At 36.3% G+C, this 10,262-nt stretch overlaps 1 protein-coding gene and 1 pseudogene across 1 annotated transcript; one reads left to right on the forward strand and one right to left on the reverse strand.

The window, feature by feature from the left end:
- The first annotated feature begins 4,891 nt into the window (after window positions 1-4,891).
- Window positions 4,892-7,472, forward strand: LOC120175735 (annotated as a pseudogene).
- Window positions 7,473-8,743: 1,271 nt separating this feature from the next.
- On the reverse strand, window positions 8,744-9,863 carry LOC120175708 (importin-5-like). The gene is made up of 3 exons (XM_039182282.1): window positions 9,815-9,863; window positions 9,644-9,710; window positions 8,744-9,406 (listed from the first exon to the last, which is right to left on the reverse strand). Exons 1-3 carry the CDS (start codon window positions 9,823-9,825, stop codon window positions 9,245-9,247), a joined length of 240 nt encoding a protein of 79 aa, XP_039038213.1. The 5' UTR covers window positions 9,826-9,863; the 3' UTR covers window positions 8,744-9,244.
- Window positions 9,864-10,262: the final 399 nt, after the last annotated feature.

The raw sequence follows: 10,262 nt of genomic DNA on the forward strand, positions 1-10,262 counted from the left end.
GTTACTAGGGGCTCCCCCAAGTATCTCACAGGTAGGCTACCATGTGTGAAGCCTGTGATTCTGTGAATAGTCTCTGTAATATTTATTGGGATACCAGCAGCATAAAATTCACATTTGGCCGAATTAAACTGTAGTCCAGACAGTTCGTAAAATTTGTCTAGGACACTGATGACTCCAATAACAAATTCCACATTTCCTTTACAAAAGATAAGTAGATCATCCGCAAACATTAAGTGAGTTAGACCTATCTTCTTGCATTTAGGGTGGAAGCCAAACATACCTCTTACCGCAACTAAGTTTAGAAGTCTTGAGAGCACATTCATTGAGAGAACAAATAAGAAAGGAGATAGGGGGTCACCCTGCCTAATACCCCTTGCGTCCTTGAAGTAGCCAATCAGACTGCCATTGAAGGAGATGGAGTATCTAGCTTCTGAGTAACAAGCTTCAATCCAGGTGATGAAAGTCGGTGGAAGTTCCATAGCATTTAGGATTGTGGAAATGAAGCCCCAATAGAGAGAGTCGAAAGCCTTTCGTAGGTCAATTTTCATGCAACATCTCGGGGAAATTGATTTCCTTCCGTAGCCTTTAACAAGTTCTTGAGCAAGAAGAGTGTTATCAACAATACTTCGTCCTTTTACGAAAGCAGACTGATTCAAAGATATCATTCCTGGGAGCAGATTGGTCATCATGTTGACTAAAATCTTGGTAATTGTCTTGTAAACAACAGAACAACAAGAAATAGGTCGAAAATCTTGAATCTTACTTGGATTTGGTACTTTAGGTACCAATACAATTGTTGTAGCATTGAAGGCTGACAGCAGCAAATTTTATTGAAAGAAGTATTGAATCGCATCCACCACATCGTTACCAACCACATGCCAATATTTTTTAAAAAAGTAAGGGGTGTAGCCGTCTGGGCCAGGAGCCTTATCATTACCTTGATTGAAAATTGTTGTTTTAATATCCTCTCTAGTTACTCCCTTTACTAAATCAGATGAAGCTCCAATAGGCAATGTATATTGTAGCAGGTCTTTAAGTAGAGCGGGGTCATAATTAGCTACAGCGGGATCAACAGTGCCAATAAGGCTTTTGAAGTAGTTAATCACTTCGGAGGCCATATTGTCAAAGCTTTCAAGCCTTCGTCCTTGTTCGTTAATAAGCACTCTGATTGTATCCCGTTTGTTTTTGGAAGCAACGATGAAATGGAAAAATTTTGTGCATCTGTCTCCCTCCTTTAACCATTGAGTTTTCGCCTTTTGTTTTAAGAACATAAGCTCAACTTCTTCGAGAGAATTTAATTCATTTTGTAGAGTAATCTCCTTCTCGAGTTCGTCATCTCCCCTTAAAGTTGATAATTGATGCATTTCCAATTCTGTTTTCTTTTGCTTGACTCGGATTGAAATGTCACTGTAGCAATCTTTATTAAGTCTCCTTAGGCAACCTTTGAGACGTTTGAGTTTAGAGAAAAGGACTTGCATAGGATTACCTTGGATAGCTGGATGCCAAGACTGTTGTACCACATGTATGAAAGTAGGGTGAAGAGTCCAGAAATTGAAGAATTTGAATGGTTTGGGTCTGTTCGCTTGCACCTCTTTTTTGAGCCAAACTAAAGCCACACAATGGTCTGAAGGTCCTGGGGCAATGAATTCAACGAATGAGCTTTGAAATTCTTTCGCCCACAAGGGATTGATGAGCACCCTGTCAAGTTTCCTTGCAAGGAATGAATCTTGCCGCTTATTACTCCAAGTGAATAATGGACCGAAATAAGGATGATCTTGTAAAGAAAGTTCTTGCGGGACATCTTGGAAGTCTTTCATTTCGGGAGATGAGACAGGGCCAAGTAACTCATGATTATAGGTTTCATTCGGCTTCAAAATGATGTTGAAGTCACCTCCTATTATCCAAGGGAAGTGGTCATACTTGTTATCAATTTCACGCAGCTGATGCCATAGGAGTCTACGATTAATACCGTTATTGCTTCCATAAGTTGCAGTAATGATGAAAGGGACTCCTTGGAAAGAACCTTTGACAGTAATGCATTGAGCAGAAACATCGCATATTGAAAGGTTCAAGTCTTTTTTCCACAGAATCCAAATCCTCCCGTTAAGTGCATGTTCATAATTTGAGCAAAAATTCCACTTAGCAAATTTAGTTTCCAATATGTTCACTGACTTTTCTACTTTTACACGTGTCTCAAACAAACACATAACATCTACTTTATTTTGATAGGCTCTTTGTAGTACTCTGTCTTGTTTTAGAGGGCTGTTCAAGCCTCTAACATTCCAAAAACTGATATTGATATTCATTGGGAAAGGGAAGCCGAGTCACCCATTTTACCTTCTGCTGTTGAGCTTTTTGATCTGTCTAAGTGGTCCTTCTTTTTCTTTTTGAGTTCGTTGAGCAGAGTTGTAACTCCTAAAGCAGCAGTGCGAACTTTTCTTGGTTGACTATCTATGGCAGAATTTTCATCAATTGAATTGAGTATGGCGTATCTGTTTTTTGATCCTGTCATGAGAGTTTTGGAATTGTCTTTGATCTGCTTGCCTCTTCCACGTTTAGCAAAAGAAAGGTTGTTAGTGTCCTGACATTCGTCATCATGAACTGGTTGATCATGAGCGATGTACTCGTCCACTATAGCAAAATCATCTTGGACAGTAAGTTGAGTGGCCCGAGTTCCTTTATCACTCGAAACAGGTGGTCCAACGTAAACACTGCTGGAGCATATAAATATATTTGCATTTTCATTCTCGGCAACATAATCGTTTAGGACAGTGTTTTCAGCAGCAGAATCGTTTGGGACAGTAGTTGAATCTGTGTGCTCAACTTCCTTGCCATTTACACCTTTCATTAAACCCTTTTTATATTTTTAATTTTGTAAAAAAATTTATAAATATTATGAATTTAATTTTTTTAAAAAAACTATATAAATATTTTACAATTTGTAATATTATACAAATATATATTCTAATAATCTTTTATTCTTTTAATCAAACACGATAATCTTACATTCCTACTAAACCAACCAAACACAAAATACAACATTCCCAGTAATTCTATTCTCTGTTAATCTTTTATTCCCACTGGTAATCTTACATTCCGTGAACCAAACGCACCCTAAAATTTTATTATTTTACTATTTATCTTAGTAGTAATTTGGCAGTGACGTGAGTTCAAACTCTCGTGTGATAATTTAATAATTTTTTGAAATTAAAAAACTCATAATTATTTTGAAATTATTATTAAATTAAAAACCCATATTTTTTTGAAATTACAAAAGAACCCCGAAATCTTTAAAAAGAATCCATACCAACCCAAAAGTTCTTGTCGGCTTCTTCCCAATTCACAGAGTACTGAATCTTGAACAAGTTACCAGCTCGATGTGGGTTGAAAATCATCCCGACTTTGCCTAATTTCATCATCTTTTTCCATAATGATCCCAACCCATTTCTGGGAATTGGTGTTTGAACTCTGAACATAATCTGATTTTCTCTTCAGGAAATTAGCTTCATTTTGATCCCTGTCGAGTATAGTTGTTGGCTGAGTCCCCAATCAAAATTTACCCACCAGAGGACTGAGTCGATCCAACTCGTTTCGTTTAATTCTCTTTGGTGATACCCAACTCGGGGAAATCGGTGTTTAAGAGACTCACCAGAGAATCAAAGTCGCCTAGATAAAAAGCGATTACGGTGGTCGGAGCAACCAATGGCCATTTGAGTGCTATATCGGTGGCATTTTGGGCTTATAATCTTTCGGGTATGGAAACGATGACCATCTCCGGTACGGAGATGAGGGTTAGGGTTGGAATATAGAATTTTAAGATTTCGAAGTTATTGTTGTAATTTAAAAAAGAATTGGGTTTATTTAATTCGATAATATTTTTATATTTTTTAATTTAAATAAAATTTTTAAATTATCAGATTATGACATTTATTATTTAATAGTAAAAATTAACGCTGTTAATAACTCAGACACAATAACATTTATAACGTTAGACATTAAAATAAATTAAAAAATCATTTAAGCATATATGTGAGAATAACACTATAATTTAAACACTTATTTTAATATTAAACATTTATTTTAAATGCCCTTAATATTGGGAGATATTTTGTCAAGCCTAACAAATCAACCTATCACCCTCTGGTGTGACCTGCATTTTGTTTCCTTTCCATGGATTCGTACGGATTTGTACAATTTTCTCATTTTTCTATTAAATTAGTATTTGTTTTAGATAAATATATATTTAGAGATCTTTCTTTAATTTTAATTATTTATTGTTATAAAATAAAAAATGAAAGAAACAGAAAAGGAACAAAAGAACAAAAAGAAAAACCATATATAGGAATAATAATAAAAATATGTATTATTTTTAATATTAATTGTATACAATACTTTTTAAAAACTAAATATTTATAAATATAAAGATTTTATCATTTAATTGGATAACATTCTTAATTTTTTTGGTATAAATGGATTGTGAATTTATTATAATAAAATATTGTATATTTGATATTAATTAATTCATTTAATTTCTTGTGAATGTTTAATTTTTTTAAATAAAACCGTATAATACTTTTTATATAATATTTTAAAATTAATATCACTATTAAAATATTAAATATATATTATTTAAATAATAGTAATTATAAATAAAATATAAAATTGAATTCTATTCAAATATTATAAACTATAAAATATAAAAGTTCAAATATCATATTTAATATTTTTTTATTTTTGTTAATATTTTAATATAATTATACGATAATATATAGATCTTATTTCAATAATATTATTTAAATTTAAATCAGTAACAGAACTTACCATTTATTAGTAGAATTACTCTTTATATGAAAAAACCCCTAATTATAATAAGATTAAGGGTTCAATATTTGTCGGTGTGGCGCCCCCATTCGTAATCTCCGGAACTCAAAGGTCAGATATTTTTTTGTATAATTGTCACGTCCTCGGCTTTGGGTTCACTTCACTCCTTATCCTTTGCTTCTTCTTCCCATTTCATCTCCCATTACTAGATCCTATCAGATTTAGCTCAGATCCCTTTGTATCGGATCCCCTAAATTCCAGATCTTTACTCATTTTGACCAAACCAGGAAAAATAATCAACGATGAGGGAAATTATTAGCGTCCACATTGGCCAAGCCGGGATTCAGGTCGGGAATTCCTGCTGGGAGCTTTACTGTCTCGAGCATGAAATCCACCCTGATGGGACCATGCCCAGGTTTCTTTTTCTGATTAAAATTTAAAAAACCCATTTCCTTTTTAACAAAAAAATTTGGATCTTGTAATGGCATTGAATTTTTTTTATGGTTTGAATGCAGTGATACTTCAGTGGGTGTGGCGCACGATGCTTTCAACACTTTCTTCAGTGAAACGGGTTCGGGAAAGCACGTGCCGAGAGCTGTGTTTGTGGATCTGGAACCCACTGTCATCGATGAAGTTAGGACCGGCGCTTACCGTCAACTTTTCCACCCCGAGCAGCTTATTTCTGGAAAAGAAGATGCCGCTAACAATTTTGCCAGAGGCCACTATACGAGTAAGAAAACCATCATTTTTTCGTTGCTGATTTACATTGATTATGCTTTGTGTTTGTTATGCAGTTGGGAAGGAGATTGTGGATCTTTGCCTTGATCGAGTTAGGAAGTTAGCTGATAACTGCACTGGGTTGCAAGGGTTTATGGTGTTTAATGCTGTCGGCGGTGGTACTGGATCTGGTCTGGGATCTTTGTTATTGGAGCGTTTGTCTGTTGATTATGGAAAAAAATCAAAGCTTGGGTTCACCATCTATCCTTCACCACAGGTACTTAGTTCTTTTTATTACTGCTAACTGATGAATATCTCCATTTTCAGTATGCTATATCTACTTTACATTTAGCCTTTGAAACAATTTTGTAGGGGGTAATTTACATTTTGAGTCTATTTAGCACCAACTTTCATGGTCAATTATGCCATCTTGTTCTAATGGAAAAGTTGATAAATTAAGTCATTTGCATGTTGAGACAGCCATTTCATTAACATTATTCGATGGAGTTGACATAAGTGACGGAATCTGTTGATTAGAAAAGATTAACTATAGATTGATGAAAATCAAAGGCTTGTGACATGCATGGAAGTTGATGGATGAACTTGATTTTTTATTGTTAAATTTGCAGGTCTCAACAGCAGTTGTGGAGCCTTACAATAGCGTTCTGTCCACGCATTCTCTTCTTGAACACACAGATGTGGCTGTGCTCTTGGACAATGAAGCCATTTATGACATATGCCGAAGATCCCTTGATATTGAGAGGCCAACTTACACCAATTTGAACCGATTGATATCTCAAATCATATCGTCCTTGACGACTTCTCTGAGGTTTGATGGAGCCATTAATGTGGACATTACAGAGTTCCAAACCAATCTTGTTCCATATCCTCGTATCCATTTCATGCTCTCTTCATATGCTCTGTTATCTCAGCTGAGAAAGCATACCATGAACAGCTATCTGTTCCTGAGATTACGAATGCCGTGTTGAGCCCTCAAGTATGATGGCGAAGTGTGATCCTAGGCATGGGAAATACATGGCATGTTGCCTGATGTATCGGGGAGATGTTGTGCCCAAGGATGTTAATGCTGCTGTTGCTACAATTAAAACAAAGAGGACTGTGCAGTTTGTTGACTGGTAAGAGCATTTGTTGTACAAGGATGGAAAAAATGGTCTTGATTAGTACTTACAAAATCTTTTGTGCTGAAAGTCGAATTGAACTGTTCAGGAGTTGTTTTCCTTTTTGAATACTTAAATACTTAGGAACTATGACAAATATCCAGTGCATCTCATGCTACACCTGATATAAACTATTAGAAATGTTGCTTGTTGTTTTGAAGGTCACCGATTCCCGTGTAACTTATTGTCTGAAAATTGTTTGGGGTGTGCAGGTGCCCAACCGGTTTCAAATGCGGTATCAACTATCAGCCCCAACTGTTGTTCCTGGAGGAGATCTTGCTAAGGTGCAGCGAGCTGTTTGCATGATAAGCAATAATACGGCTGTGGCTGAGGTGTTTGCACGCATTGACCACAAGTTTGATCATGTACGCTAAGAGAGCTTTTGTGCATTGGTACGTGGGTGAGGGCATGGAAGAAGGTGAATTCTCCGAAGCTCGTGAGGACCTGGCTGCTCTTGAGAAGGATTATGAAGAAGTTGGTGCTGAAGGAGAGATGATGAAGATGAAGATGAAGGTGAAGAATATTGATCTCTACTTGTGCGAAACATTTGTCTCAAATAGAGGATATCCCCTCCCTCTTTCCTATATCCTTCCTATTGTTCTTTCTTCTTAGCGTGGTGTAAGATTGTGAGATTGTTCCGCCTAGTCTTTGCATGTTATCAATGAATTGTGTTTTGCATGTCATTTTGTTCGTAATGTTTCTGTTTTAATTGTGAAAGATGGTTAAATAAGAACGTGAGGTAAGGTTCTATTTTCATGTCTGAAACTGTCACATTTATGGGTGCTGTAAGATCCATTTTATGCTATGAATTGGAGTATTATTTTAGATTCAGTTGCATGTTATTATTGTTGGAGATGCTCTTACGGTCGAAAATTTGACCATTATCATACCTCTAGAGAACATTTATTTGGTGTACTAAAGTATGGGTAGAATCCCAGAGAGCATCATTTGGGTCTAATGCATTAGTCTGCATGTGCTCTTTCACTCCATTATTGCCATAAACCGATGCTGATGTCTTTCTTTCTACCTTCAACCGATCAAATTTGAGTAGCTCTACACGCACTGAATTGGAACATCACCATCTAGTGGCAACTTTAGTCCTTGGCTCACCGGAATATTATCAAACCTGCCAACGCTAGTTCATGTTCCCCGACAACTGCTCAAATCTGGCCTGTACGCAACATCAAACACCTTGATGACTTGTTCCATGGGATCACGTGGAAAACCATCCTTGTTACAAACTACTGTACTTGATTTTATCTCGGTTTTATTGGAGTTGATCCTTGAAGTCGCATCCTTTAAACTCTTCTTATGATTAAGCATGTTTCTGACCTTCAACGAGAGATGAGAGAATTTGTGGGGATTCGAATTGCAAAATTGGTCGAGTAACTGGCGCAGAGGTGCACGGCCTCATCGTAAGCTGAAGCCAGCTAAAGGTAGCTAACCACGTACTTATCTTCTTCGTACTGTATTTGATCTCTGTTACCCATTTACCTGAAGGCCTTTGCCAATGAACTTGCTTCTGCTTGAGTTGGCATTGAACTTGCCATGGTTTGACGATGAATCCTAAAACCCATTTGCTGCCATTGGCTTTGGACTCGGTCTTCCATTAGCACTGGATTGAGGCTAAGCTAGTGGGTAAAAAATATTTTAAGATTCTATAAGAATTATAAATTCATATTTTAACAACTTAAAATGATAAAATTATAAATCCTTTGATACTTGATACTAAAATTATAAAAATCATACTATATCTAGAATTTTGAAATTATTTGATACTAAAATTTGAAATTATACCCCCAGTGACATGAATTCAATATCTTACCATCTATCACACAGATGAAAGTTGAACAAATTTAGATGAGGAATTTATTTAAAAACACACTGCCACATTTATTAAAAATATAGATTCAAATACTGAATCGTATCTTGCACGGTTTGAAAAGAAACTCCCAACCAAACCGCCACAATTGAAACAACATGCATTGCTTTTGTCGTCGTCGCTGGATTCTAAGATGATAAATAGGTTTCCAAAAATGATAAGAATAACCATTTAAAGATTTCAGTCCATATGTCCTATAATGACCACAATCGAGGCAAAATATTTTGTGCAGACCGAAACCAAAAACACATTCCGACACCAAAACTGCTACAAGAACAATGACAACCCTCAAAACCTCATGTACTTTACCCACGAAAATGCAAAAATGCTCACAAACCATAAAAACCACATTATTCTTCTTTTCCGGACTCGATAACCCCCCACGTTATAAATAGAAAACTTGTAATATACACATTCTTTCAAGACAAGATGAAAAGGGGATTCGTATAAATCACCGGTGTAACGACTTTTTCATGCTTAGTCAAAAGCTTCGCTGGCCTGCGAGTAAGACATCATGCAAAGACAAACCAATGGGAACCTTCTTGGGGAAATGAATTGGTAACAAGATATGCTTCAATACACAGACTGGACGGGCATTGCATTCCTTCGAAACCAGAAAGATGCTTGTCAGTGTCGGACAAATATACTAAGAGGAAAGCATGGATTGCAAGGCAAGCTGTTGCTGTGGCTGCAAAGATGACCAAGTAGAGGCCAATGTTGCCGCTGGCAAAGTTTGCTGAAGCTGCCTCAGTAGATTCACCATCTGACTTGCAGTTTGCTCCGTGACTAGATCCTTACCACATAGTACCTGCAAAAACAGAACCACTCTAAGAGAAGATACTCGCGGGGCATATTTTACAGTAACCACCAAGTCCTAAATGAAATTATATTCTGTTTTTTTTTTACTTATTAGTTCTAGACTAGGAAAACTCAAAAATTGCCAGGATTACTGATTTTTTATTTTATTTTTACAAATCTCATTCATTGGATTCAAAAATAGCATTGTTTGAAGAAGATTATATAATGCAATCACTTGGAATTTTACCTCAGCAAATATTGAAACTATCTTAGGAAGATACTGATGGTTAGGACCCAATATACATCGTTGTGACTGAAAGCACATTAGATACATTATTGTAGTGAGCAGCGACATCGTATTCAGACAAAAAAGAACTTGTGAAATTCAGATGGTGCAAAAACAAGAAAGATGAGTTACCTCTCTACCATGGAACAAAGTTGTTCATGAACAACTTTGGCTTCTATGAGATCACTTATCGGCAAGCAGTTTAACCAGCAGGAACAACCTACCCAACACAAAAGGGAGCGTTCAACGGCAAGCCAAAATAGAGAACATAACAACATGCACAATGAGCATTATAATCAGAATACAGTGATCCATCGTAAAGTGTAGAACAGATTATACAAGAAAAAGGCATTTGGCGATTTGGATGATAGCTTAGGGCATGCATGTGCTTAATCCAAAGTATAGACCCTTTCATTCTTATCAAAACAACTCATCAACTTGGAAAACAATTTTATTGTCTGCCATACCTGAGCTGCATCAATACTGTCACGATGGAACAGACATTTTTTCCCAGGCAGAAACAGCTTATCATATGCCATCACGTTTTCAGATTGCAAAGCTTGGGATGCCGTATGACAGC

Source organism: Hibiscus syriacus, unplaced genomic scaffold (assembly GCF_006381635.1).
Source record: "Hibiscus syriacus cultivar Baekdansim isolate YM2019G1 unplaced genomic scaffold, ASM638163v2 tig00003280_pilon, whole genome shotgun sequence".
Classification (NCBI taxonomy): domain Eukaryota; kingdom Viridiplantae; phylum Streptophyta; class Magnoliopsida; order Malvales; family Malvaceae; genus Hibiscus; species Hibiscus syriacus.